The 27,699-nt window shown below is 47.3% G+C and overlaps 7 protein-coding genes and 2 non-coding genes across 9 annotated transcripts; 2 read left to right on the plus strand and 7 right to left on the minus strand.

Annotated features, from left to right (window-relative positions):
• The first annotated feature begins 4,017 nt into the window (after positions 1-4,017).
• On the plus strand, positions 4,018-4,107 carry E1B28_002150. The gene has a single exon. It is a non-coding gene; the product is annotated as a tRNA-Leu (tRNA).
• Positions 4,108-4,161: 54 nt separating this feature from the next.
• On the minus strand, positions 4,162-4,262 carry E1B28_002151. The gene has a single exon. It is a non-coding gene; the product is annotated as a tRNA-Pro (tRNA).
• An 804-nt stretch (positions 4,263-5,066) lies between these two features.
• Positions 5,067-7,436, minus strand: E1B28_002152 (uncharacterized protein; the record flags this gene model as incomplete). The annotated part of the gene is made up of 13 exons (XM_043159062.1): positions 5,067-5,247; positions 5,314-5,325; positions 5,397-5,432; positions 5,484-5,594; positions 5,653-5,819; positions 5,881-6,018; positions 6,072-6,417; positions 6,470-6,545; positions 6,604-6,731; positions 6,798-6,861; positions 6,923-7,064; positions 7,112-7,212; positions 7,265-7,436. 13 exons carry the CDS (start codon positions 7,434-7,436, stop codon positions 5,067-5,069), a joined length of 1,674 nt encoding a protein of 557 aa, XP_043002660.1.
• Positions 7,437-9,031: 1,595 nt separating this feature from the next.
• E1B28_002153 (uncharacterized protein) lies at positions 9,032-10,428 on the plus strand. The gene is made up of 6 exons (XM_043159063.1): positions 9,032-9,126; positions 9,323-9,422; positions 9,479-9,587; positions 9,662-9,811; positions 9,875-9,947; positions 10,006-10,428. The coding sequence occupies exons 1-6, from the start codon at positions 9,117-9,119 to the stop codon at positions 10,239-10,241; spliced, it is 678 nt and encodes a 225-aa protein (XP_043002661.1). The 5' UTR covers positions 9,032-9,116; the 3' UTR covers positions 10,242-10,428.
• A 334-nt stretch (positions 10,429-10,762) lies between these two features.
• Positions 10,763-13,663, minus strand: E1B28_002154 (uncharacterized protein; the record flags this gene model as incomplete). The annotated part of the gene is made up of 16 exons (XM_043159064.1): positions 10,763-10,943; positions 10,994-11,005; positions 11,077-11,112; positions 11,161-11,271; positions 11,326-11,492; positions 11,549-11,686; positions 11,751-11,845; positions 11,901-12,121; positions 12,181-12,256; positions 12,315-12,439; positions 12,461-12,572; positions 12,630-12,771; positions 12,834-12,934; positions 12,988-13,165; positions 13,229-13,305; positions 13,585-13,663. The coding sequence occupies 16 exons, from the start codon at positions 13,661-13,663 to the stop codon at positions 10,763-10,765; spliced, it is 1,851 nt and encodes a 616-aa protein (XP_043002662.1).
• A 1,068-nt stretch (positions 13,664-14,731) lies between these two features.
• On the minus strand, positions 14,732-17,354 carry E1B28_002155 (uncharacterized protein). The gene is made up of 16 exons (XM_043159065.1): positions 17,130-17,354; positions 17,059-17,072; positions 16,902-16,978; positions 16,715-16,838; positions 16,539-16,642; positions 16,433-16,483; positions 16,339-16,368; positions 16,224-16,283; positions 16,072-16,168; positions 15,872-16,014; positions 15,728-15,795; positions 15,496-15,670; positions 15,239-15,428; positions 15,051-15,163; positions 14,890-14,984; positions 14,732-14,832 (listed from the first exon to the last, which is right to left on the minus strand). The coding sequence occupies exons 1-16, from the start codon at positions 17,246-17,248 to the stop codon at positions 14,784-14,786; spliced, it is 1,509 nt and encodes a 502-aa protein (XP_043002663.1). The 5' UTR covers positions 17,249-17,354; the 3' UTR covers positions 14,732-14,783.
• Positions 17,355-18,640: 1,286 nt separating this feature from the next.
• Positions 18,641-20,325, minus strand: E1B28_002156 (uncharacterized protein; the record flags this gene model as incomplete). Its single annotated transcript, XM_043159066.1, has 7 exons — positions 18,641-19,147; positions 19,201-19,391; positions 19,498-19,626; positions 19,693-19,756; positions 19,835-20,011; positions 20,073-20,182; positions 20,265-20,325. 7 exons carry the CDS (start codon positions 20,323-20,325, stop codon positions 18,641-18,643), a joined length of 1,239 nt encoding a protein of 412 aa, XP_043002664.1.
• A 2,925-nt stretch (positions 20,326-23,250) lies between these two features.
• Positions 23,251-23,628, minus strand: E1B28_002157 (uncharacterized protein; the record flags this gene model as incomplete). Its single annotated transcript, XM_043159067.1, has 1 exon — positions 23,251-23,628. One exon carries the CDS (start codon positions 23,626-23,628, stop codon positions 23,251-23,253), a length of 378 nt encoding a protein of 125 aa, XP_043002665.1.
• Positions 23,629-23,747: 119 nt separating this feature from the next.
• On the minus strand, positions 23,748-26,115 carry E1B28_002158 (uncharacterized protein; the record flags this gene model as incomplete). The annotated part of the gene is made up of 3 exons (XM_043159068.1): positions 23,748-24,100; positions 24,167-25,593; positions 25,802-26,115. 3 exons carry the CDS (start codon positions 26,113-26,115, stop codon positions 23,748-23,750), a joined length of 2,094 nt encoding a protein of 697 aa, XP_043002666.1.
• Between the last annotated feature and the right edge of the window lie 1,584 nt (positions 26,116-27,699).

The raw sequence follows: 27,699 nt of genomic DNA on the forward strand, positions 1-27,699 counted from the left end.
GAGGGAAGGTTAAGAGAAGAGGAATATGTATTCGGACTGAGCTTATACCATGCATTTCCTCTCTCGGTATCCCTCGATTCCTCTAATTCTCGACGACCACATCTCAGAGCTGGCAAAACTGTGGGGGCTTAGTGGGGGCACTCTATCAACGCCGCGGGAATTGGTGGGAACGACTTACCTTTTGAGCCTCAACCCTGAAACAGCGACGACAGGCAGCTCCTGCTTTTGATTGTGCCGGGATATACCTCCATATCTTCAAATCGTTCGTAATGAAAGAGTCTGAGGTTCAGGGAACTCGTATCTATTCAAGATCACCTAGATCAGAGGAGTCGAGAAGTTTACGTGTACGATGAAATAAATACCACTTACAAATGAAAGAAGCTTTCCTCTTCGTGAATTTAATCACTACTTCTACATCAGGATCGAGCTCTTATAAGATTGTAAACCGTTGTTCAGTAAGTAGCAATCGCGACGAAGGTGATGGTTGAGAGTAAATCGATTTTTCAACCGTGGGAAAGTCGAAACAAAAATCTTATCAACGCTTTACCTGCCGTCTTTGATTTCCATCAGAACAACTAGCCGAAACATGCCGATCGCGCGTTTTCCGGTAGTCCGAACAACGGTCCTCTTGCCGCTTTGTCGTGCCTCATGATTCATAGTGCGCGGCAAACGTGGCGGAGGGAGTTCTCCCTCGATTGCACCGATTGGGAGATTCTCCAAGTCCACTCCTGGGGTTTCTTTTTTAAACTCATATATACAGCATCCCGGGAGAGGGAGTCGAACAGGGACTCCGGGACCGATAAATGGGACTGTAGCTTTTTGACTGATTCTGATCATCACCACCATCATTCATTCCATCCTTTTTAACGTAGTCGAGCGCTGGGACTACACAAAGAGAATGGGGAAACGAAAGGAGCGTCCTCTGCGATTCTACGAGGTGTCGAATACGATAGATGAACTCAGAGTCGCACAGTATACGTTTACTTCGGGCGCCCAACCTCTCCTTTCCCAGTCTTGTCCCAGTCTGTGGCGGAACTTCCAGAGTCGCAGGTAGCAACTTGAGCTTTTTACTTGGCAGGGCCGCTATCTTCAGATATCTTCCTGAGGCTTCGGAAGGTTCGGTCATAGTGGGAATCAAGCCTATCTTCCTCTTGTAAGCAGCGACCCCAGAAGGAGAAGACAAAAAGGCTAAATCGAACCCCGGACATACCGCTACCTCTGCGCAGGAAATACAAGGAAACCAAGGCAATTAAAAAGACAATGAAAGAAAAAGAGCCCTTTTAAATCTCTCCGTCTCCGAAAAGGAAAAGAGTGATTCCACTACCTCTCTTCTGATCATATATCTCCGAAACGCCCCACTTTCCCTTCTTTCCGTGATGGGCGTCCTGACTCCGAATAGTACCGCCGAATAAAGAATGAAACCGACAGATCCCGAGTGCAAATTCTGGATATGGGAACTTCTGAAGGGGCGCTCCTTGAGTGGTCCACGTCAAGTGGAGGGTCATTTTATAGATAGTAGCTCTCGGTCCTATGACCGCGTCGTTCGTTAAAGGGGCTTTAAAACTCTACAACCATTTCTCCCCCACCTTGTACTAGGTACATCATAGACTAGTTGGTTGGAGATTGGTCTATGAGCGGTCAGTATTTCAGTAGTCAGCTGAACAGTTGGTACCGTGGTCAACCGAAGAATCAAATTCGGGTAAGTAGAGGTAACTCCTTCTAACCTCGCCGGCTCGCTTTGTATTGACGATAATACGATTTGACCGACATAAAGGAGTCATGTTATTGTAGTGTCCACAGCCGAGCGGAGAACAGAATTCGCCAGCAAACTTCGAGATTACGCTCAGTAAGACATTGAACATTGCACCTCGCTAAAAATCCCTCCCTCCCCGGGTACGGTTATCAACCTTTCCGCTGTACCGGCGAATTAAACACATGAGAAAAGAGGCGAACAGCACCATCATACTTAGCCATCACAAATCACCATCACAAACATCGGTGCTGAAAGTCCACCGAGCGGTATCCTATCAGACTCAGACTCGGAAATGAATTGTACATCACTTCTGATATAGATGTACACCCTGAGCTACTCATCACTGTAGCTTTGACCTGAATCTTGATTTTGATAATCATTTCCCTTCTAGCCCTCATCCCAACCATTAGTCGCTCAGGAAACAGATGAACAGCCAGGACAACATACGTAGTAATCTCGTAACGTCGTCGGGAACGATATGGGAAGAATTTCCATGAATTCGTGGCTGGGGCCGGGTGGCAGGAAGTGTCTGAAGATGTTTTTTGGAAGAGAGCACTGCCGTGAGTGTTTATACGTAGGAAGTAAGCCCGGAGTACTTACTGGAGATGTCGGGTGGCTCGTCGCCTTTGAAACCAGTTTCAGGTGGAACCCCATTAGATGAACAGTCGAACGAACCGGAGGGATCTATGCCGGACGCTGCCATCTCCAGAGAAGAGGGAACCTTGCCGCCGGGAACTGGACTCCCGGTTACAGTCAATGTAAGCGTTAAACTACGGCGAACAGCCGAACCGAGGTCAGCTCGAAGAGCGATCTTCAAGATCGCAGGACCCGCTGTTCTGGCAGTGCAATCACTAATCAAGACATTAACATTAAACTAACTCTCAAAGCTAGACGACGGATTTAGTCGACGAGCGTTTGGATGTTGATGAACCACACGAGGCGAGTTCGCGATCATGCACATGTCTTCGTGGCATTGTTGTCGATCCGTGATAGATTTGTCCAAAATCGTAAACAATGTTCTGGCAGAGCGGTGGAAGATCCCTCTAATCAAAAAGTTGAGATGAGGAGTGCAGATGAGATGCGGCAGAAGGTTACGCGATGAATAAGTGATGAAAATCATGCACTTTCCCGCACGTGTGATTATCCACCAACCATAGTCTTCTGAATATCGCGTTTCATTGCCGCCTGCCACCTCCGTTGCGCTTTCAATGTAGAGTTTCACCTGCGAGTCAACATATCCGAGAAATCGGTTGACGTCTTGAAGAGTAATAAAGAGCCGGAAGATCAGGCTCATGAGTCGCCGAGGGTTAAAGTGAGCTTCATGCCGGGGGGTCACCCGCTACCCGTGGAGCCAGGCTTCGGCCCGACGGATATCTCCGACGGCAGGATCGAGAACAATGTCAAGAGGAGTCATTGGCTCCATCAGGCTTAAGGCCGGGTTTGAAGTTGAAGGGCCGAACCCTCTCCCAACCATAATCATACAAATCTGGTGTTCATCAATCGTGACAGGAATAGTTCCTCGTGGCGGCGTAACTGGTGTATAGCATACTATGCCAGTTGAAAGGCTCCTGACATCCGCCTCTGATATTCAAACCTCGGAAGTTCAGTCGTCTCAAGCGTAGCAACATCTTTCAATAAATTATAAGTCCCACTTGAAGTCAATTTGTGCAACACTTACCATAGTAGCAATCCATTATGTTTTGAACCAAAAATACTATGATGATTGAGTGCGAGTGCGTATCAGTGAGCGGCCTAAGGGCCACTAACAAATACAACCACGGCCCGTCTACTAACATCCCGCTACTGCGTCTACAGAGTAGTTCCCCTTCACTGCTGTTGGTTGGTTGCTAATCGTAGTGTGCGTGCCGCAGAACACGTTCGCGAACCTGTATCTTATGAAGGTCTCGTTCTCCTTCCCGAGCTCCATTATCATCGATCGTGTCAATTTCGCGAGCTGTAATTCGAAGGAATACCGGTTCAGGTTGATTTTTCGACCCGAACCGTTAATTTTCCCATCACCCTTGCGCTTGCGGAAGGCATCAGTAGGGGACTTGAACGGGTTTTGGAGGTTGTGTCGTGAACGCGAAATGCCGAGGCGTGGAATCGAGTCCGATCGTTTCGTTTATGAATAACTTTTCCAAGTTATGATTCATCGGCCCAAGGATGACCAAAGTTGTAAATAAGGTAGCAGCCCGTTCCCGTTGGGTGTGTTAAGCCTAACCTAGACAGCTAGAGAGATTGACAAAACCTTCCTTTGTTGGGAAGGCGATATGGCCGAGTGGTCTAAGGCGCTAGAATCAGGATTCCCTGTAATCTAGTCTTTCGGGGCGTGGGTTCGAATCCCACTGTCGTCAATTGATTTTTTTAACTTTCCCTTTGAACATCACTTTCCTACCTCATCACAAAAAGGGCCCAACTGGGAATTGAACCCAGGACCTCTCGCAAATGGCAATTTGTGGCAATATAATCCCCACCCAAAGCGAGAATCATACTACTAGACCATTAGGCCACTCCAGATCAGTACCGTTCAAGATATTACTCGAGTCTAGAGAAACAAAGTTCGATTCTGAGGGTGCCATGAGCCTGAGGAAGATTATGTTCAGACTCCCTGCTACATGCTAAGTAACCATTCCAGTCGTTTTGTCGTTGACACATGAACGACGGTTTAATAATGGAATCGGGGCACCGTTACATAGCGTGAAACGAAGTCAGACGATCTACCTCCCATTGTGACCTAGTAGTCGCAAATTGGCTATACAAGTAGGCGAAACTCGCCTTTCCACCCGCCAGACTCCACATAGATAACCAAAAGAGTCAGAGCGAAGCATGAAATTATCTCGTCCGCTTAACATCGAAGCTGAATCGGGATTTCAGAAACCTCGACCAACCCTCACGATAAGTTCCGAGAGAACGTTCAATCCGGATTGGCAAGAATACGTGGTTATGATCTGAAGGACAGTATCTTCGAACGCCATTTTCTAAATATGAGGCCCTCGGATGAACATACAGGGCCTCCCGTTTACATTTGTAGAATCGTAGTAGTAAGAGACCAGCACAACCAGCACACATTAATATGAACAAATGAACTCACGATCTTGTGAGCTCGATTAGAACTCGGAACGGCGGTTTGACTGGAGTCTTGAAGATTGACCATAACGGAGATGTCGTGGTTGAAGGAGGTCATTGGCATTAAGTTTTGATTCGTTGTTTCCGAAGTCAGACTACGATCAAGCCTAGTAGTTCGCACGGATTTCCTGTGCGTTGCCGTATAAGTATTATACTAGTAACCGTTATATATTTAGCGATCCGTATTTTAACCTTCATGAGCCTGTATCGGTTGTACAAGGACAGAGAGACTCGGCTTTCCACTCTCAACATCGACAGGCAACAAGGTCAAAGCGAAGCGTGAAACCACGTTATTCTGTTGTCCAGGAGCAAAGCTGAACCGAAACTTGGAGACAAATTCTGAGAGAACGAGCTGCATTTCTAGCAGACTGTAAAAGAACGTCTATGAGTATGAGGTTTCAGACGAAAACTTGATACCATCTTAGCATACTTACGCAAGCCGCCAACTTGAGGAGTTGCGAAGGATTCAACGAATCAATACATGACGATTTAAAAGAGTATGCGAATGATAACTTACCCGAGACATATGCGGGCCCCTCCAGCAAACGAGGCACTATTGGAACATAAGTATCAGAGCTGAATAATCGTAGTGAAGAATACTCACAGGTTCGAATACGGCCCGATCGACCCGGGAAGGCTTTCTGAACTATATCGACCATCGATCCAGCGAAATGGATCAAACGTACTGGCGTTGGGGCCCCAAATGTGAGGATTCCTGGTTGTTATCGATTTATTTCTCGGAGAGTTCGATGAACAAAACCTAATGAACTTACCTATTATAGGAGGCAAGTCCGACATAAATCATCTGGCCCTTCCTAATTGGTAGTTGAGTGATGACTCGACCAGAACTCGTGGTTATTGTGCGAGATAGTGGAAGGACAGTATCGTTGAAAGCCACTCTCTCGGTAATAGGGACACTGGAATGAAAGCGTAGAGTTTCCTTTTATTTCGTACTAGTCAGTAAGGTACAAAATGGTGAACTTCAAAATGGCCAGAATCACCTTGATGTGTGCATTGAGGTATTCGAGTTTATCTGAACCTGTTCCTGCACCTTGTGCTTCCATGACCTCCTTCCTTACTTTATCTTGCCATTCTGGCCACTTCGCAAGTTCATATATCGCCCACACAAGAGCATTTGCCTGTCAATAAAAAGTATTAGACGGATATATCGAAATCTATCGATTTCACCTACAGTCGTATCCTGTCCGGCAACTACAATCGACGAGGCTTGTTGACTGATTTCGTCGAATGATAGTTCCTTGTTCTTGTTCTTGTTTGCTAGGAAGAAGTCTGGGGGACTTGAAAGGCGCAAATAGTCGGGAATACACATACCGACAAGACCGACCAACCCAGCATCGGTACTATCACAGGTCCTTAGCAAGGCTCCTGCCCATTCCTCACTGATTGTACGGAAATCGTGAAGCGTCCTAACTGTCGGCGTGGGAAGGTAGAGCATGGAACTCAACACGATACGAGGCAAATGAGATACAATGCTCTCCCCCAAAATTGCACTCTTTGAATCCCTCGAGCCCAACAGACTAGCGTGACGGATATATCAGAAAAGATCCTTATAGAAATCCGCATACGCACAGTACATTCTGGTGGCTTTGAACCACTTTATCTCCTCCGTTGGTCTCTACGGCATTAAATTTCTGGCCAAAACCGACTTTGGTACGATGTGCTTCAATGACCGAGAGTAATACCTAGGACGCGGGTGCACTTACCTTCGCCAATGATGTCTGAAGTCACATGTTGGAGGAGATGATAAATGTCGACAGTAGCATTTGAGTCGCTTAGTTTCCTCTCCAAGTATTGTTCCATGAGTCTATCGACGGCCTTCAAATCGTTACAACTTGATCAGGTAACATACAATGTGAAGGATACCTTGCGAGTAATATCATTTATGGCCGGAACATACGACTGGAGGCGTGCGAGCGCAAAGGCGGGTGAGAAGGCATTCTTGATCCGACGGTGGGCTTCTCCTGTCAGACATCCATGGGGGTCATTGGGAGTTAGTCAGACAGACGTTTGAAGTTCCCATACCTCCATTATGCAGTGCCGGGAGAGCATCCTTTCCAAAGATCATGGACACCATGAACGCCCGGTTCGGAGAAAAATCAAATGATTTTGCATCGTTTAAAATATATCGGACGGCTGCCGGGTCGGAGATAAAAAGGAGATCCTCCTGTGGGGTATCAAGTGAATTGCCCTGGGCAAGATAAAAATACATACAGAGAAACATCCCTTGAAACGATATACGGGTCCATACTTCTCTTGCCATTGGAACTCAAACTTGCCATAGGGCTGGGTCAAGAGAAGCTCGGGAAGATTTCCTGAACGCAAAGGTTAAATGACCCGGGTACCCGAAAGTATAGTGGGACATACCGTATAACCACGAAGCATCATCGACTGGTCCTGGAATCTCTTGAACACGGAGTTTACGACGAGTAAACCAGAGCCCGGCGAGCAAGATCATGCAGAACGCGATCGTATTCAAAGTGAGCGTCCACGGGTGGAATGCATTGAAGGGATAGAATGGTATGGCGATCTGAACCATTTGGGCTCAATCGACGACTGAGTAGGGAAAGGGACGGGGAAATAAGCACCTTATTGTATTCTTTTAAGTGCTTCCCAGTTTCAACCACACGCAGGGTTGACCCAATTTGACATCCGAAGACTTCGAGTGGCTGTAAGGAGGCTGTGAGCACCTTCAGACGAATTGGTCTTCATGATGAAATGTGGAGATGAAGCTCGGCTCCGTTACTGCCCTTTGATTAATTCCGTGAACACGCGCATTTTGCGTTCACGCTCGGCAGGGTCAGGAACGCTCGGCAATATTTGAACTCCGCTGGTAGTTGTGAATAAACTTAAGTTCAGTGGCGTAAAGTTATTTCGCGTCCTCAAATACACTGTACTTTGTAGTCTCCTACTCTCCTACCAACCATGAATACACTACTATTGTTTCCCTATACCTGTGAGCGGTCCGTGTATGTGTTTGCCAACTCGTGTCAGTGACGGGACTGTGACAGACTGTCGTCTCCTCGTTCGTTGTCTTCGGATTTACTTCGGAACGGAGTCGGAGCTCGAAATCTCAATCCGGCCGTAGGTATGCCACGTACAACCGCCCATTAGCCGAGGGCGCTTGCTTAGCCGACTGTCGCACCAGAGTCCGCGTGTTCACGGAATTAATCAAAGGGCAGTAATAACGCGAGATAAATTTGGACCCCGTGGGGGAATGAGCTCGAGATGAGGGTAGGTCTCACAAAAGCGGTCCGCCAGAAGGCTGACGACTATTATAGATCACGATGGTCGCGATAAGAGCTCTTAATCGCAATCAGTTTCAAAAGCGGAGCATTAGCTTGGAAGTGACGAAGGAAATAGGAAGAGTAGAGTAATGAGAGCAAGATGAGCCAATATGAGCACACGTTGAAACCGTGAACTTCAAACGCGAGAGTTACTCACACGTGAATTGCGTTGCAAATAACGAGTCCCTCTGGGTTGTTTGGTCGAGCAACATAACCCAAATAGCCCTTTCTGAGTCACAAGTGAGGAGGCGAATTCTCATCGACAGCTTTCAGGTGGAGATCAGTTATGTAAAACCGTCAGGTAAAATGGGATCCATGCCAGACTCAAATGACATTGCATGACGTTGATTCATAACATTAGACTTGGCTTCGCATGTAAATGACGGGAGAGCCGAAGAAATGCAGCATCCTGCGGCTCTAGCTCCCATCCCAATTATAATATGCGGAGAATACGGACTGGACATGCATTTCATGGGAACGCCGATCGAATGCGAGCATGAACCCCTCTCATGATAAATGTAGAGGGAGGACTATACTTAAGTAACCTCCGCGCAATATTTTCCTGAATGTTTCAGAGTACTTTGAAATGAAATGAGGTTGATATTCTCAAGGTGCTCAAAAATGGGTTCCTTACAAGAATTTGACAAGAACGGTCGTTCCGGAGCCCGATGCTTAGCAATATCGGATAGCAGTGATAGAGGAAATTTGGCCAACGAGAGTGGGATAAGAAATCTCTGGTGAAACTGAACTCAACAGAGCGCAGTTTGAAGCAGTCACTTGACTCTTGAGGCAGTGCACTTGCGCGAATGTCACACGCACGTGAAATGTGTGACAAATAACTTCCCACCTTTACTCACAGTGTCTCATTCAATTCAAACCATCATCTTCGCAAAGACCACATTTGTCGACTTCAAATCTGACAGGAACGAATCATGGAGCCTGGTATGTTTCCGACTATCGACACACCACCATCGCCGTGCATCTTTGTTTCCGAAATCTCTTTGTTCGAGAAACGACAATAGACATTCTTTTGGAAGTTCATCTTCATCAACCAATGCCCTCTGTTCCATGTGGCACTGCTTCAGCTCTTATGTACCGACTATTGCCCGGGCCTAACTCTAAATCGCCATGATTATAGCTATTTTTATTCCGGATGCTTTGGCAAACTCGGTCGTTGGAACGGTCGTACCTGCTGGTGGACGTTCTAGGAGCAGGAGCCTATCAAGAGAGGATAGAGGGTAAGATATCCTGTCGACGCGATCTGAAAGTCATTAGATTTCTGATGTCTTCATAGACGAAATGACGCGAGAACAGAAAACCCTGGAACCAATTTGCATGTCAGAGGTCTCAATCGTGATGTTGATAGTAGGTTTCTCGAGGAGGCGTTCTCCAAAGCTGGTCGGGTGAGTATAGACTCACCGTCATCACCGTCCTACGGCCATACAAGCTCACCTTTCCACTTTTTCTTCTCCAACAGGTTCAAAAGGCAGAAGTCGTATATGACCCCCACACACGAACCTCTCGCGGTTTCGGTTTCGTGGCTATGGAATCGCCTGAAGAGGCTGAGGCTGCAATCACGGTTCTGAACATGTCAGAAATCATGGGGAAGGTCATTACCGTCGAGAAAGTACGTTCGTGGCGACGTTCCGTTGTGCTAGCCTGTTGTTCTGATACTTGCAATTGGTTACAGGCTAGACGAAGTCGTGCTCGAACACCAACGCCAGGAAAATATTTCGGTCCACCGAAAAGCAGCAAGGGATCCTGTTCGTTTCCCTCAGTTCGTCTGTAGTCTGGAGGTTGCTCAAAATGCTCTAATTCCAGATCCTGATGGCCAATACGATCCTCGCCCATACGACAGTCATTATACTGATAGGTATTCTCACCGACGAAGCAGGGACCGTTCTCGCTCTCGGGGCTCTTACAAGGACCGTGACCGAAGGAGAGAGAGAGACTATGACTATGACGCTTACGACTATCGAAGAGGTGAACGGGGAAGAGACTACGACTATGATAACAGGAGAGGCGACAGAAACGGAGGCTATCGAAGGAGAGGATGACTATCGTGGTACTCTTGATATTCTTGCACGCGTACATTCTATTCACCTCGTTGGTTTTCTGCGGCGTTGAATCTAGATATACGCATTGAATTTTTGCTTCTCTATTACCACTTGACCATTCTATATTCATAAACATTTTTCCTATCGTTCTTGCCACTTGGCGAAATAAAATCGTGTCGACTACGATGATCTGAAGGATAACGACTCAGTCAAGGGTTTGCACGTCTACAGATCCCTACCATCGACTGTGCGTAGGTTGCAACGAAGTACGATACCCTTGGAGCCTGGAATTCAAACTATCGACCACTGCCATCGTCGCCCATTATCATCTTCAGAAAATCTCTTTGTTCGAGAAAGAGAAACGACGGAAACGACGTTGGAACGTTACGCCCTCTTTCCTTGCGACAGGGCTTCATCTCTATTACACAGCCTGGTATTGACATGATTTATAACCATCTCTGATCCAGGATCATTTTGCAAACACTACGGTCACGTTCAATTAACTTTTCACAAATGTACTTCTAACTTTCATAAGCCTGTGTCGGTTGTATGAGGAGTTTAAGACTCGGCTTTTCGCTCCCTACGTCAAGCGGCAAGAGGGTTATAGCAAAAGATGAAGTTACATTATCCTCTTGCCCAGGACCGAAGCTGAACCGGAATTTTGGAATAAGTTCCGAGAGGACGACCTGCATTTCTAGCAAACTGAGATAACACTCGTCATATTGGGAAAAGAAAGACTAGGGCGGACGTACGCAAGTCGCCATCTGAAATCAGGGTTTCAAGGGTTCACGAGTCAATACGCAGTCAGGAAAGCATGCAAAATGAGCTTTCTTACCCAAGGCACATCCGAGCCCCTCCGACAAACGTGGCACTTTCGAGACATCAAAACCTGGAATACTGGATAACGAAGAACACTCACAGGTTGGAGTACGGTCCTATCGACTCAGGAAGATTTCCTGAATCATGTCGACCATCGACCCAGCGTAATGGATTGAAAGTATGGGCATCGGGACCCCAGACGTGAGGATCTCTAGTTTCTCGGATGTGTGTTTCAACCGCCGACGAAAGAACTGAACGAACATACCGATTATAGGAAGCGATTCCGACATGAATCATCTGACCTTTCCGGATTGGCAACTCGGTAATAACCCGACCAGAAATCGTGGTTATCGGGCGAGATAATGGAAGGATAGTATCTTCAAAAGTGATTCTTTCGGTAAGTGGTACAGACGGATAAAACCGTAGAGTTTCCTTTTTATCGTAGATCAATAGTCGGTCAGGTCCAAATAATAAGAAATACGGCTCACCTTGATGTGTGCATTGAGGTAATCAAGCTTGTCCAAGCTGGGTTCCGAATTTTCTGCTTCGATGATTTCCTTCCTTAACTGGTCTTGCCATATCGGTCGCCTCGCAAGTTCATACAACGCCCAAGTAAGCGTGTTTGCCTGTCGAACATGCCGCGTACTATCAGACCAACTCATTTCCACCATGTAGTCTAGTTTGCCTTACGGTCGTATCCTGTCCGGCGGCTAACAGTAACAAGGTTTGTCGACTGATCTCGTTGAAAGACAACCGGTGGTGTTTGATGTTCTTGTTCGAGGACACTACGAGAGCCACTGAGATATTTGAATGACGCAAAGAGGCCAGGCGTGCGCGTACCGACAAAACCAACCAACCCACCATCTGTGCTATCCTCACTCGGATGAAGGCTATCCATGAGTAGTGCCGAAGCCCATGCCTCACTGAGTTCACGGAAACTTTGAAGTGTTCTGACCGTCCGAGTGGGTAGATGGAGCATCAACCTCAATATGATACGAGGAACATAGGGTATAATGCTCTCCCCCAAAATTGCATTCTTTGAAGGCCTCGAGCCTAACATACTAGCGTAACGGACATATCAGAAATCAGAAAAGGTCCTTGTAGAAATTCGATTACGCACATTACATTCTGGAGACTTTGAACAACTTTATCTCCTCCGTTGGTCTCCACCGCGTTAAACTGCTGGCCAAAACCGACTTTGGAACGATGTATTTCAATGACCCAGAGTAATACCTAGGACGCCGGTGCACTTACCCTCGCCAATGATGTCTGACGTCACATGTTGAAGGAGACGATAGATGTCGACAACAGCATTTAAGTCGCTAGGGTCCCTCTCTAAGTATTTCTGCATAAGTTTATCCGCGGCCTTCACCTCATCACTACCAGGTCAAATAACATACGATGTGAAGGGTACCTTGCGACTAATATCCCTCATGACCGGGACATACGGCTGAAGGCGCGCAGGCGTGAAGGCAGGTGAGAAGGCATTCTTGATACGACGGTGGACTTCTCCTAGGATCAGATACCTAAATGTCAGTGGGAATCAGGGGAACATTCAAGCTGCCATACCTCCAATCCGCAGTGAAATGAGAGCATCCACTCCAGATGTTAAGACGGCTATAAAAGTTCGATTGGGAGAAAAATCAAATAATTTAGCAGAGTTGAAGATAGATCGGATAGCTGCTGGGTCGGAGATAAAAAGTAGATCCTCCTGCGCGGCATCAAGTCAATTTCCCAGAGTACCAATCGGAGGAAAAGCTAACAAAAACGCACAGAGAAACATCCCTTGAAACGATATATCGATCCATACTGCTCTTGCCACTGGAGCTCGAACTTGCCATAAGGACGGGATAAGAGAAGTTCTGGAAGATTTCCTGTACACAAAGGTTAAACGACACGGGTAATACGACAGTACAGTAGGACATACCGTATAACCATGAAACGTTATCAACTGGTCCTGGGATGTCACGAACGTGGAGTTTACCACGAATAAACCAAAGCCTTCGGGCGAGCAAGATGGAACAGATCGCGACAGTAAGCAGAGTGAGCGTCCACGGGTGGGCTGCATTGAGGAGGTCAAATGGTAAGGCAATCTGAACCATTATCTTAATCAAAGACGGGATCGTTCGATTTCGAGCAGTGTAAGTGATGTGGAAAAGAATAAGCACCTTATGTGCATTCTTTAAGTTGTTTCCCAGAGTCAGTGATAGGTTGAACGTCAGATGTTGATTGGTGTGTGGAGCACCTCAGAAAAAAGAATCAGTGGTGTTGACAGACTGTGCACGAATGGGTTGGCTCGCCGAGTAAGCGATGGGAGAGCCGAAAATTCTTGTTTTAGTCCTTCCCAGGTTGTCTTCAAGATGGCACTTAAGTGCAAATTGTGCGAAGCAAGAATGGATTTATGGAAACACAGATCGACTGCGAACTTGACGTTTTATGGGGACTTGAGTTGCGTGTTTCTTTCGTTTAATGCAAGGGGAATAGACCGAGTGCTCGCCCAGGATGGTTCCCGGGTGCTACAAACTGCTCGACAAGAATGGTCTTCCTGGAGCTTGCCAGCGATGATTTGGGCGGCGAAGATTGAAGATTGAATAGTTAGACATCTGATTGTCGTGGTGAGAACCAGAACACCTTCAATAGCCCTCGTGAAGCTCCGTAATGAAAAGTATAGAATTCACACTGCAGTCACACCATCACAGCGCACGCACGCACGTGTATCTTGTTGTCTTATCTTATCTGATCCACGATCTCAAGTCGTTCGTGGGAATACTTGTACTAGTTCACCTCATCATTACATTGACTGACTGTCCTCCAGCTCTTACTCGGATTGAATACAAAGAACCTCCCCAGGATAAATATTCCCACAGAACGCGTCACTATTAGGATTCAAACCTCGCAAACGTAATCCCCTCTGCAGTAGCCATCGGATCGCAAGCTTTCATTTCCAGTAACCGTGTAAATCTTCGCGCAGTTATTCGCTGGAGAGTCAACACCAGAACTGGGTGAAGGTGTTCCTAGGGCTGATTAATGATTTGTTGGATGATGTACGCGGAAATCCCGTTGCGACCAGCGATGGCATCGCATGTACTATCACCGGCTTGAATTTCTGTCGTTCTGGTGCAATCGCCTGGTCGGATAGCGGCTTCTGTGATCGATTTGCTTGAGGTCGTCTAAATATATACATATAACTCTTCGGTAAATAAGCTTTTTCGACTCCAGGGGTGGCATTGGAAATACCATGCAACCTTTCACCCGGAATGTCAGGTTCATCCGGAAGCCTTCATGATCGAATACACATAGTTACTACTATAGTAGTTACACATGAACTTTCTTCACTTGGTGTATCTAAAAGGCGTTAGTACTGATATATCGGAAGTCGGGGAGATATTACTCGCATCACAAGCGAATATTCATCTCTTCCAGAATTGCTCATATCCACCGAAGCTACTGACTGCGTTGACAGTTCTTTATTCACTCGCCATAGTAGATGGGAATAAGTACAAATTCACTGGAAATGGCGGGTAGTGATACGGCCACGCTCGCCTTGATTCTCGTCGTATCGGCCACCCCCACCGGATTATAAACGCAGGTATCTTGGATGAATTCAAAGATGACGCCCAGACGACGCCGCCAATGCAACTCTTAGTATACTCGAAGCCATATTTCATACAGCACAGAACTACGTTGAATCACATGAACAAGATACATGCAGCCTTTCATTCTTCACAACTTTAACCCGATGTTGACGTGAACTGCCTTCACTTGCGTATATCTTAAACGGACAACGTATCAGCAGTGATCGGAAGTCGGAGCGAAAACAATTACTCACGTCTCTAGCGCGTATTCTCCGAGTTCCCTTCCAAACCCAGATTGCTTGTATCCACCAAAAGGTGTTTGGATCTCCGATGAGTTGTAGCAGTTTACCTGTGAGTTTGAATAATGAATTCAAACTCTATATCAAGAAAGGAACAACGAGAGAGGGCAACATACCCAAGTCGTCCCAGCCTCCAACGCATGCGCTACACGCACAGCACGGCTGTTGTTCTCGGTGAACACGGCAGCAGCGAGTCCGTAGTTCGTATCATTAGCCATCTCGATCGCCTCTGTGCACAAAGAAAAGATGGAATCAACCGTCAGTAACGGTTTGGAAACAACCCAGACGACTATAATCAACGTACCTTCTTCAGTCTTGAACTTGATAATCGCTGCAACAGGGCCAAAAACTTCCTCTCTAACGATCTTCATATCGGGTTTACAATCCGTAACGATGGTCGGTTGAATGAAGTATCCTTCATTCCCGTGTCGCTCTCCTCCGATGTGAATCGTAGCACCGTCTTTACGAGCAGAGTCAAGGTAGCCCATAATCCTCTAAAGCACCATTTCGCGGAGTAAATAAAAAGAAAAAAACAGATAAAAATCGTCGAATAAGACCCACATCGAACTGAACCTGAGACACCTGAGGACCATGTTGAGTAGTAGCGGCGAAAGGATCTCCAGTTGCGGATTGTAATGCTTTGCTAGCTTGGGTGAAGGCCGCAAGGAATTTGTCATAGATCCCTTCTTGAACGAAGATTCTGGATCCTGCGGTACAAATTTGACCCATATTAGCGCTAGATCAACCCCTGCGGTAAGTACGAGAAGGACATGTAACAATGAGTGCAGCTCACTAGATACCAAGAGCGGCCCACTTGACTGCTTGCTCAAAGTCGGCATCGTCGAAGATAACGTTAGGCGACTAGTGAATACGGGGGTAAGAAAAGGGTGAGCAATACAACACAGATGAAACGGAGGGCTGAAAGAGTAACACACACCTTTCCTCCAAGCTCCAAGCTCACAACTTTCAAATTCGATTTGGCAGATGCTTCTTGGATTTTCCGTCCTACAATTGTACTTCCCGTGAAAGCCACCTTTCTAATATCAGGATGAGCAGAGATGGCTGCTCCCACAGTGATGCCTTGTGAAATTGAAAATCAATAAGATATCCAAATTTGAAAGAAACGTCATGACGTACCGTATCCGTTCACGATGTTGATCACGCCAGGTGGAAATCCAGCTTCATTAATCATTCCCGCGACCTTGAGAGCCGTCAAGGGAGTGATTTCCGAGGGCTAAAGTCATGCAAATTTAACGAAATCGGCAGTTTTGACTTCTGTTCCGACAAACCTTCAAGACACAGCAGTTACCTGTTGCGACAGCAGGAGCAATTTTCCATGACAGCATGGTCTATTGGATGCATGTGAGCGACCATTGATGACACCAAACACTGATCTTTACTCACCAGTGGAAAGTTCCACGGGATGATTTGACCCTGAGAATGAGCAACGGTCAGGTCGATCCCCTTGAAAAGGTTTTTGAAAGTCGAGAAAACGTACGACTACACCGTACGGCTCATGCCTTGTATACGCGAACTTGTTCTCGTTGGTCTACATGAAAGTTGAAGCAAAAGCTACCCACAGAGAAATTAAAATTAAGTCTGACCTCGATCGTCTTTCCATGTATCTTGTCGGCCCATCCCGCGTAATAGCGCAAAACTTGGATAGAGGCTTTCACGTCGACCATCTTCGACATCGTAAATGGTTTGCCTATTGGGAAAACAGATTCATCAATCACGTTCACAAGGTAGGGTAGACTACCAGGCCCTCCAAAGTACGTACCAACATTAAGACTTTCGAGGGCTGCTAATTCATCCAGGTTGGCCTCTATAAGATCCGCGAGTTTGTTCAAAAGCCTGCCACGTTCGGTTCCCGGTACTTTGAATCCCCATTTTGACTTGAAGGCCTTTGAACAACAGCACCAATAATATGAATCGACACGACCAAAAAGTGGGGGGCTCAACCTCACCTTCTTTGCGGCCTCGACAGCTATATCAACATCTTTACCCGTTCCTACTGCGACAGATGTGATAACCTTCCCAGTCGCTATAAGTAAAACACGTTCGATTCGTTAGCTGACGAATTCTGGCGTTTTTCCCCCGTTTTGCGTGGAGTAGTTGACGTACCGGGATTCACAACGCTATCATAAATGGATCTGCATTAGAAAAGTAAAAAATCAAGAGAGTAATGAGCTCACTCAATCTTTCCTCCTTCAACAGGATCAACCCATTTCCCGTCGATAAAGAGCCCAGTGTTCAAAGAAAGAGATCCTTTGAACGTCGGTGTATCAAGTTTAGTCTCCCAAGTTCCTGGCATTTTCTGCGGTTTGCGATTTGGTTTGCGTAGAAATGATAGACAGAACTAATGTGTGAATTGGGGGTGTGTCGTTTATATGCTCCCCCATCTCCCCCATCTTACCGTCTTTGATCAAGAATAAACGCGTTTGTCAGCGCATGGGAATTTTTTCGGTAATCTTGCCGGTAATCGGTGGTTGCCTCATGCCGGTATCGGTGAGTTTCTCATCACGGGGATTGGCGCGACTCAAAGTATTTTGTACTGACGAATTGATAGGAACAGCAGGACCTTTGGCAGTACCCTAAGATGCCTGAGCTAGTCCTGATTTCTATAGATTTCTATCCAGATGCCAGCCAAATTCCTATCCGGGCAGGGGTCAAGCATCTGCCAGGTCCTGGAACTTAGCACGGCTTTGGCGGGACCGGGTTAACCCGCGTGGCGACGGGGGACGAGACGCAAAATCCATCCCGTGCAAGCCCCGTCCCCGCGTGGTACTCAACCAAAAAAGGAAGGTACCGGCAGGTATGCAAAGGACTGGAAATACATGTTCCACTTGGCTCAGTTGGTCGTCTGTCCTTCCAATGTTGGGAGTTCAACCCCAGTAAAAATTGACAATATTACGGGCCATTACCAGCTATTGTCAGCTATTCGGGTAAGTACAAGCGAGCGGCAAGCGATAATATCCGCCAATAGGTGGCAATGGTCTGGCAATAGCAAAAATGGGCTTTGGTACCCTAACTATTTGAGTACATTTCGCTACAATGTCACTATTTTGGCAATATGACAGATACTTCTCAAATTAAATAAACTGCTTGGTTTATCCCTTCTCTTGCTGTCCCTTGACATTGCTCCCAAGAAGGTAAAATTCTTGATTTGGTTGCATTTTCGATGTGGGAGTGCCATGCTAATCGAGAGTTTTCAGTTTTCAGTTTTCATTACGGCATCGCTCACGTACATCTTGACATGTTTGTAGCGACGTACATACAGCACTACCCATTTTTGCTATTGCCAGACAATTGCCACCTATTGGCAGATATTTCGCTTACGCTTACCCGATAATAGCTGGCAAAGTACCAGTAATAGTGTCAATTTTCACTGGGGTTCAACGTTCAACGTTCAATCCCTCAGCAATTTCTTATATGGCATTTACTTGTGCTAATTTGTGTTTACATAATAGTTAGTCTCGTATATGTAATTCTGGAATAGAGAAATGGACTATGTACGATACGCTGCAAATTTGCCGGTGACCCGCCAACCCGGGAGACGGTTCCCACCGGTGCGGGACGGGTACGGGACGAGGGAAAAATCCCGTGCAGATGCCTATGAATTGATCTGTCGGAAGAAAATATTCTACAATTTCTATTCAAAGAAATACTTTTAGTATCTATCTGGCACCACGTGAATCCAAATCTTTCAACCCTTAATCACAGCCTCCGGAACCTCCTTCAATGGTCCGGTTGGCGCACTCTGAATGACCATTACAGACGAGTCTTGCGAACCCTTTCTCAAATGCAGAGAGCTCTGAGGACTTGGGCTCGTATTGGAACCCAAGGTCACAGTACTCGCATCATATGACGATCTTCCGGTGCGTATCGCCAGCTCATGCCCATGTTCAATGACTCTCACCACCGAGCCCTTGCGTGGCAGGCTTCTCGGAGAAAGTGGTGGACTGGTGTACCCGTCACTGTATAGGCTCCCTACACTCTTGCCGAAGCTACCTTTCCCAGAGAGATTGGATAAAGTTCCAACAGCGTTCCTTCGACTGTGGATTGTAGTAAAGGTGAAGTCGGTGAAGTCCGAGTTCGTGGTCGTCCGGAACACCATGCCAGATTCCATTCCCGTGCTTTCCGATTCTTTTCGACGTGCTTGCCCGAGTCGGATAATAATGAGGTAGAAAGTGATAGGGATGATAGAGTTAAGCTGGAATATTTGATTGAACTTCTACGATCAAAAATGAGGAAACAAGGACTCACACTAAGAAATACCCTCGTAATACTCGCACGAGTCACCAGCAAAACTAGACCGACAATCAACCACACAGAGTAAATTATTCCAGATTCGACTACCACCCGCAGAATGTTCATGGCTAACGTCGGTGAGGAGGTGCTAAGGCGGTATGGGCCGGCTGCCATGTTCACGGAATAAACTTTATAAGCCAGAAGACCTATTGAAGGGGGGAGAGAAAAATGAGTTTGGTGAGAAAGATGAGTTTGGTAAGAACATGCGGATTGGGAAAGAGCAGAAAGAAAGAAATGGCCTCACGGACTCACCTGTGCTAAGAAGGTTTGTGGCTAAAGACAGACATATAGAAATGGTAGACCAGATCCGCGCTACCTGTTCTCTCTCTGGATTAAAATCACTAGCGCGAAGTCGGGTTACCAGAGTTCCAACTGCCGAAGCTGGATAATCAACAAGAGATCAACTTCTGTCAATGAGCCAAGTCACGAGGGGAACGACTCGCCTACGAGACAAATCCACAAAGTACATGGTAAGACCAATACCCATTTTTTTCGCCAGAGCCTGGATGACCTATAAATCTAGAGAGTGGAATAAAAAATCCGACCATGGAATGAGATCCATCATCTCGAGGAAATAAGGTGGACGTACCACCACAGCGTCTGCGAGCAGCCCACTGCCCATATACGGCAGGAGACAAATTGCCCTTCTAGTCGTCGACAAACCCGAATAGAAAAACACTGCGTACGAAACTGCCGTGTTTTCGACGGCCCCACGTGTAACCAAGATAGTGAACGTGATGTTACTGTATAACATTGTTGAGTAACCCTATGTTTGCAGAAAATGATTGAGAAGGAGAACGAATTTTTGGGATGTAAGAGGCACCTACAATGATAGACAGTGTGAAAAACATGCAGATGAGGGCGAACATTCTCCAGTTGACGGAGGGCGGGCGTAGTAATTCCTTTAGAGTGAAAGCTAAAAGGGCCAGGCTGATCCCTAAAAATTAAACGAGCGGAATGCACAGTGAGTGTCCTGGAGGAAACGGTCATAGAAGGATAAACTCCATTCGAAAACTCACCGAACAGTAATGATTCAAAGGTGACCGCCAAGAAGCATACGACCGTCTCGTTCAAATTCATGGCACAGGGATTTTTGAGGCTAATGCGAGGGAAGGAAGTAATCCTAGGGGGAGGGATGGCAAAACTTGAAAGCAGTTCTTGTAGTGTCGGGATGAAACAGGGATTAAGGATACCAACCCCCGCTCCACAGGTCTGAGATCGTTCTCGTCCGCGCGCCAAGTCTTGACTCCTATGACTCTGAGGATTGCGGTCGCTTGGGTTCGCTTTCCCCCCTTCCTCAAGGTACCAAATTCAAGGGGCGGTACTGATATCAGAATCTCATTGCGAACGTCGAGACCGCTGGGATACCGGGTCGAACGGTGACAAGAAGAAAAAAACTTCTCGTTAGGAGCTAGATGTGTGGGCGCGCCGTCTCTGAGGGGCCAGCATCGAGCTCCTTTGCACCTCCTTTACTTATACCTCCTTTGCCACCTTCCGGTGCCACGAAACAACTTCCTGCATCACTGATGTGTAAAATGGCGTGCCTACCTCTCCTTATGTAGTCCTTATTTCGAGATATAAGATAGATAGATCGTGACACGAGTGAAGAGGGGAGAAGGTCACGAGGTTGAAGGTGAGGTTCAGCCGAGACTTTTCGTTCGGAAATTGCCGTGTTTGATCGATTGATCCGTCGGCACTAAATATTGAATCCCGATCGCTGCTTCCACTGAGATTCAGAATCGGTGCAGAAGGCCATAAACTCGCAATGTAGACCATGAACGGACATAGAAGCTCTCAGCTCAAGAACTCATGGCCATTTCGGAAATAATCACCGAATAAGCCACGCCAATCATCCCACCGACATGACCCAACATTATTCAATCTGTAACTGGATGGCACGACGAACAAAAGCTCACTCTGATGCTTTGATTTTCAATCTTGAATTTCAATCTTGAAATTGGAGCTCAGGGACCCGTTTCGTTTAGTAGCTCCGGGACCCTCCGCGCGTCCAGGGCAGGTATGGGATCGACTCGAGGCAACGAGGCACGAGTTATAAGAGTTCCTGGCCTTGGTTGGTTAGAAGTTTCCGGATTTAGGAAGTTTAGCGCCTCTGGTATATTGAGCTCACCGCCACCCATAGATTGGTGGACTTGGAGATGGAGATGGAGCAAGCGACGCACCCAGGCACCAATGACCGCCTTCCTTGGGACCGACTGGGCGCATTCAATTGAGCATGGATGAAGATAAAGTCGATCGGGAGGAGAACTGCTACGAAGTCCAAGTAAGCATGCAGTGTCCGCTTCTACGCGCAATCGTATAAACGACACTCAGCGTGTTTGAAGCTATGGAGTGAGGCACGGGCCCAGGCATGAGAGCGATGACTTAGCAGCTTGCTTTGACCGCGTCCGAACCTGGAATATATAGAGAACCAAGCTCTACTACTCAATATCGTCCAACACGGCCCCATAACTACGGGTTTTTCAAACGTTCCTAGAAGTGGAGCTGCTACCAGGCACTGTTGATTTACAGTACTACTACGCCAAATCCACCCGTCCCTTACTTCCGCTTCTCCGGAGGGAACCGAAAGAGCCAGGTACGTCTCGTGGCTACCCATAATCGTTTGTTGTCCTCGGTTCCTGTCGATCTCTGTAACCAGCACCCATTTGCGCCCACAACGCGCGCAAAAACCGCTTTCCCCTCCACTCCCCCGGGAAAAGCATCCGGTTAGCGGTCCGTCCTTCCCCACTCAGACGAGGGTCACCGTTACCAATATGATATAACGAGGTTGTTGTAATAATCAACCTTGGTCATCGGAATGAAACTTCCACTGATACCACTTATCCCGACGATAGACTTATTTAAAAACTTCCAAACAGACCAACATCCCTCCAAGTCATCTATCTGAGATGGCACCCCGACTACTAAGCTACAAATCGCGGTTTCCCATAATGTTCCCGCACCCCCGGTTGGGCAGGACCGCCAAGTTACCGGGAGGGAGGGGGCGATCCACGAGTCAGGACGACCTTCTCTGCGACCGACCCTTCTCTGACCCACATGCTTTACCGTCTCCCAAGCCCTTTTTCTGTATGCTCTGATTGGAATCCAAGTCAGGATATAGATACATATCAGAAATCAGGATGTACACCACCCAATCATAATTCTAGCTGATCTTGCTTTGTGACGGATGTAATTACGCTGAATCACTACGTATAGGTACTTATCCCCTTTGTATCCCCTACGGTGCAGATATTCTCAAGCTGCAACCCTGACCATGGGAAGAAAGGAAGACGGAGGGATTTCAACGGGGCACGAACGAGTTGGGTCTTGTGAATACATGGTCGATTCTAGATCGTCAAGCCCACCCAGACGGGCGCAAAGAAACAGACATCAGAAGTTCAGGCTCACGGATACGGGCCAGTAAGAGTACCCTCGCGGCCCCGATGTTATGGAAATCTTCAATCAACTCGATTCGGATCCGTCCGAAGATTCAACGAAGATTCTCCCTTCCTCTCTTCTTTCAAAGTGTGGTTTTCCCGCATCCCACAGATTGCACATGTCAGATTGAAGAACTGTCATTCGCCATTCATCGTAGCCAATAAATTATGTACATACTCAATTCACACTAGCTCCTTTCCCTTTCACGTCAAAATATGTCGAGAAACTGTTCGAGTTGGTGGCTGAAACTCCTGAAAGCAACTTGCCCGGTCGGGGCCGAAGGCCTAAGCACGGGGAAAAGGTTCGATGTGCTAAGTAGGGAAAGACTGTTTTGCCGGTAGGAATCGATATTGAATCTTCTCTAGCCGTCAGAAGGAATCAGAAAAAAGCGGACATCAAGAACAGCAAAATACATCGGTTGTTAATATGTTTTTCCCCTGATCACTTGCATGTATGAACAATGGGAGGAGAAAACTAAGTAATATAAAGACTACTCATAAGGGTGGGTCCAAAACACATTTTTGTTTTGTAGATAAACGATAGTGAATAATAAAAAAATGACATGAAAGATTACGACGAAATAAGTAGTCCGACATCAAACGACGAACAACGAAGTGGGGGTATACTCGAATCATGAGATGGATGGAAGTTGACGTGAAGGAACGAACGTAAACTGTTCAAGTCCTTGAAGAATCGCGGAGACTGCGAAAAGAGTGTAAGAGAAAAAAGAAAGTGTACATTGACAACAGAACGAGAAAAACAAAACAAAAAAAAATAAACAACGAATAGCCCATGAACAAGAACTGGGGAAACAAAGTAAAGTAAAATAAACACGAAAACCCCAAGAAAAAAAACGAAAGACGAAGAAACAATAAAGACTTTTTCCCGCTCAAATACAAGCCGGTTGGCCATCCTAACACATATCCAATACAGGACTGTTTCCTTCATACTTCAACCCATTTACTCCATTCACCCCATTCGTCACTCCATTGGTACCAATCCCAAAATCGCCAAAACCAAAATCAAACGGCTCTCCATTACAATTAGCATCACTAGCAGACCCATCATCACCTAAAAACGGGTGATGACGATAAGATGGGTGACCTTGGTGATGAAATGTCGCTGGTGGGTGAGGATGGGCTTCTTGATACCCTCCCATACTGCTGCTCCTCATTAAATCGTACGTTTGGTCCACCCCCGGTCCCACGAGTGGCACCGACTGATGACGATGCTGAGGAAACTGTGTATGTATGGGCGAGTTGTGTGCCGAATGTGAATGGTGTTGTTGCGCTGCTGAAGTTGGTGTTGGCGTTTGTTGGGAACCCGTGTGTGTACGTGTGTGCGTGTGCGTGTGGCGTGAGTGGTGATGACCCAGTGGACTTCGGCGTTGTGGTTGTTGTTGTTGCTGAAAGTACGCGGCCTATTAGGGAGAATTATTGGTTAGCTAACGAACCGAAACGGAAGGGGGAAAAAACACGATCCCTACCTGTTCCGCCCAATTTTGGCCTGACACTTGAGCGCTCGCGACTCTCCTCATCTGCTCCTCCTGTTGTCTCCTCATCATCGCCCGGTAGACCAATGTAGAGTCCCGCAGCCCCTCGGACGATTCCACTCGTCGTGGTGGGTCTGCTCGCGGATGTGGGACTGACGGAGTCTCCACAGAGCTCCATAACCGTAAGTCGTCTGGACTGAGGTCGATCCCGTTCGTCATCGTCTTCATCATTGAACTTACGTTTCCTCGAGAGTTCATTGGCACTGGGAGGGTTGAACGAGAACGGTGAATCTCCCTCTCCGCCCATTGGTTCTGTTGGTGCTGGTGCTGGTGCTGATGATGCGCCGCCATTCCCGCCCCCGGTAAGAGTTCTGTAGGCGAAATGGAACGATGAAGGTGCCGTTCCTGGTCGATAGCCCCCTGACCCCCCATGGCCGACGCTGAACCCGAAACCGGTGGAAGGAGCCCTAGGTACTCTTGCATTGCTTGACCCATGTGGGAGGGGAGGGGAGGGGAGGGGAAATTGAAGTAGCCTTCCGCCTTCTGTTGCTGGCCCATTGAGGCCGCCGACAACGGAGGTGGAGACGCCTGAAGAACTCCCTGGTGGTGGGGGGAAAGCGGGTCCAAGACCATGGAGGTATTCCGGTTTCGTACCGGTAGAAGGTCTTGAGTTGGACCTAGAGACTGGCGTGGGAGGTAAAGCGGCGAGTGATGCGGGGAGGACTGATGAGAGTGGTGGGAGCTGTGTGTTAGATGTAGATGGGCGGGAGGATGAGCTCTTCTGAGGGAAGACCGGAGAGGTGGGGAGGTTGAACTGGAACTGGGATTGCTCGAGGTTTGACCGAGAGGAGGTGAATGATTGGGACTGTGAGGTGAGAGGCGTGTGGTGGTGCTCCCGGCCTCGAAAGGACTGGCTGGTAGGCCGAAATTGCTCGCCGCCGGTTGAAGAACCGGCGGCGTTTGAGAGGTTGTGGTTGGAGAGAGAGTTAAGGCTGGTGAGCTCAGAGGCACGAAAGGACTGGCTGGGTTGGGAACGAAAGGACTGAAAGGACTGCTGGTGGGAGTCAAGAAAGGACTGAGTCGAGCCAGCCGAATTAGGCGATTGAGTATGAGTAGTAGGAGAGTCCATGTCCACATCTTGACCTTGATCCCAGCCTTCGTAACCGGTAGCAGTACCTGGTCGACCTAAGCCACCAACACCGCTGTCTTCATGTTTGATCTGTGTGCTTTGTCGACGTCCACGAGCGGTGGCTTTGTTGGCAGCAGCCATGGAGGCATGAAGAGAGGTGAGATCGCGCATCATACGCTCGTTCTGGTCTTGCTTATCAGCATGAACGGTCTGAGCGTGCTGGCGGAGGTTGTCCAAGCGAGAGAACTGTTTACCACAGTGGCAATTAAAGGGGCGTTCCCCAGTATGTTTTCTACAAACCAACAAAAAATTGTAAGTCACATTGTCGACATCAGTGAATAATGATAAGCAGAAAATGGTTGGTCGCTCATGGCGACCAACCGACGAGGGGCTCCTCATCGCCGGCGATTATCATTCGGTAAAGTTAAGCTTCTATCCCCGTCCTCAGGGCACAGGAACAAAGCGGTGAAAAACGCTAGGATTGTCGAATAGGCACCCACCTGATATGTCTTGCCAAATGTTCACTCCTAGAAAAAACCATCCTGCATTCTCCGTAGCCCCTGCATTGGAAAGTTTTTGCTGGCGTTGGCCGGTATTTCCTGTTGTTGACTGCTCCTGTAGGTAGAGCGACCACCGCTGCCATTGGGTCTTTGTTCCTCGTCGTCGTAGAGGACGACTTGGAGTTACGTGCAGAAGAAGTAGAGGGCGAAGCTAATTCGGATTCTTCTGAACTGGTTAAACCAGCGGAAGATATAGCAAGAGACTTCGGTCCAGGCGTAGTGGAGAATTCAGGTCCAGGAACACTCGAGGACATGAGTGTAACTGTTGAAAAGGGAAAAATAATGAAATACTAAAATCTTGCACTGCCGGTTCCTGGGAGGGAAAAAAACGAGGTTGATGGGTCCCTGACTGTCGGAGTTTAGTTTTTAATTGCTAATGTTTGTGCATTTACCAAGATTTTGGGTAGAAGTTACATAACCGGTGGCATTTTAGATCCGAATCTGCGGTTCTGTACCATTCCAGCCGCCACCAACCACTCTAAGCTCGAGCTGCTCTATCCATATTGAACAGGAATTACTACATTTGGACATGGGAACCCCGTACTCTAGGCCGTGCATCACATTCGAAAGGCTGTTCGATAATAACTGTCTGGCCGCGTTTTATCTTGATAGGTGTGAGTCACTTCCCACCAAGAAATCAACCGATGTCCCGAACGTTGGATGACTGACAAACGAGCTACTATTGTCCGAATCCGAACCCGAATCCGTCTCTTGAAAGCTCACGCTCAGCCACTGCTCGGATCGGAAACTAGAGTAGATTAGCGGCGAACGTGTGCAAGTGTAAGTACTTTCTTGTAATCTCCAATGTCCGTTTAGCCGCCCTGACTTGGCTCAGGAATGACCATGTGTTTGTTCCTTTTAATTATAAATTCCTCACTGTGGGTGCGGGCCAGCATGACCCCGACCGTACAATGGCAGAAGAAAACCTGAGAAACGCAGGGGCATGAGGGATCGACTACCGACTTGCCGCGTTGGGACTCAATGTTCAGTATTCAATACCGTCTTTACTCCGCCCACTCTTTCAAAATTCAGGTACGTTGATTTTCTGATACGATCATCCCACTGTATACTATCACCACCCGCAGTGTCAGCGTCCGTTCCAAGGCTAATTGACGGAACAGACAAACCAGTGCTTGAGTTCCGAGCTTCACAGCCTCGAATCGAGGCTCGAGAGTGGCTATTCCCCCGATACGGCGGTTAATTAACTCTATGAGTTTCGGACGCGATGCATTCACTGCTAGTTCAAATTCGTATTGAAACGAAGCGGGTGGAAGTGCATTTCAAGCCGACTCGGACTTACGAGGTCATATAATCATTCATCATGTCACAAGTCATGTCATCAGAAAAAGTGAGTCTCTTTCTCTCTCGTCAATCGTGTTAACTAGCTTCTGTGTCATCTCCCATTATTGCAATCCATTGATCCATGCACCACGGGCCAATTTACTTGTTTGTACCCACCTTCTGCCGAGATGTTTGTATTCGCCTTGTTTTCTCATCTTGAATGTCTGTTCTAGACTAGTTTGCACGAAAATTTGATGCGTATGGTTCTACTAGACTAGGAATATTCTTCAAATCGGTTATCTGTATGAAGATCCAAGTTTTTCCTGATCCGTTGAGAGAATTACGTCGGCTTGCGTGTGATGAAAATCGGAAAAGGGTGTCAGTCTGCCAGGAAAATTTCCCGGGAATCCCCCTTCAGCGAGTTTTTTCCATTTCATGTCCTCGCTCAAAACGATCAGCTGTAACGAGGAGGCAACACACACCTCCCAACCTTTACAGGAAGGACAAACGCTCTCACTTGTTCGGAATAAGGGTGTTCACCACTCTGCCAAGTACGT

The sequence above is a fragment of the Marasmius oreades genome, chromosome 10, assembly GCF_018924745.1.
Source record: "Marasmius oreades isolate 03SP1 chromosome 10, whole genome shotgun sequence".
Lineage (NCBI taxonomy): Eukaryota > Fungi > Basidiomycota > Agaricomycetes > Agaricales > Marasmiaceae > Marasmius > Marasmius oreades.

Excerpts from the sequence above, each read along its gene's own strand:
- E1B28_002155 (XM_043159065.1), bottom strand. The coding sequence starts at position 17,248 with ATGCCAGGAACTTGGGAGACTAAACTTGATACACCGACGTTCAAAGGA. Across the intron at positions 16,839-16,901 it reads CTGTCGAGGCCGCAAAGAAG|GCCTTCAAGTCAAAATGGGG; the intron begins GTGAGGTTGAGC and ends TGTTGTTCAAAG. Across the intron at positions 14,985-15,050 it reads TGGAGGCTGGGACGACTTGG|GTAAACTGCTACAACTCATC; the intron begins GTATGTTGCCCT and ends TCAAACTCACAG.
- E1B28_002153 (XM_043159063.1), top strand. Across the intron at positions 9,588-9,661 it reads CGTTCTCCAAAGCTGGTCGG|GTTCAAAAGGCAGAAGTCGT; the intron begins GTGAGTATAGAC and ends CTTCTCCAACAG. Across the intron at positions 9,812-9,874 it reads AGGTCATTACCGTCGAGAAA|GCTAGACGAAGTCGTGCTCG; the intron begins GTACGTTCGTGG and ends AATTGGTTACAG.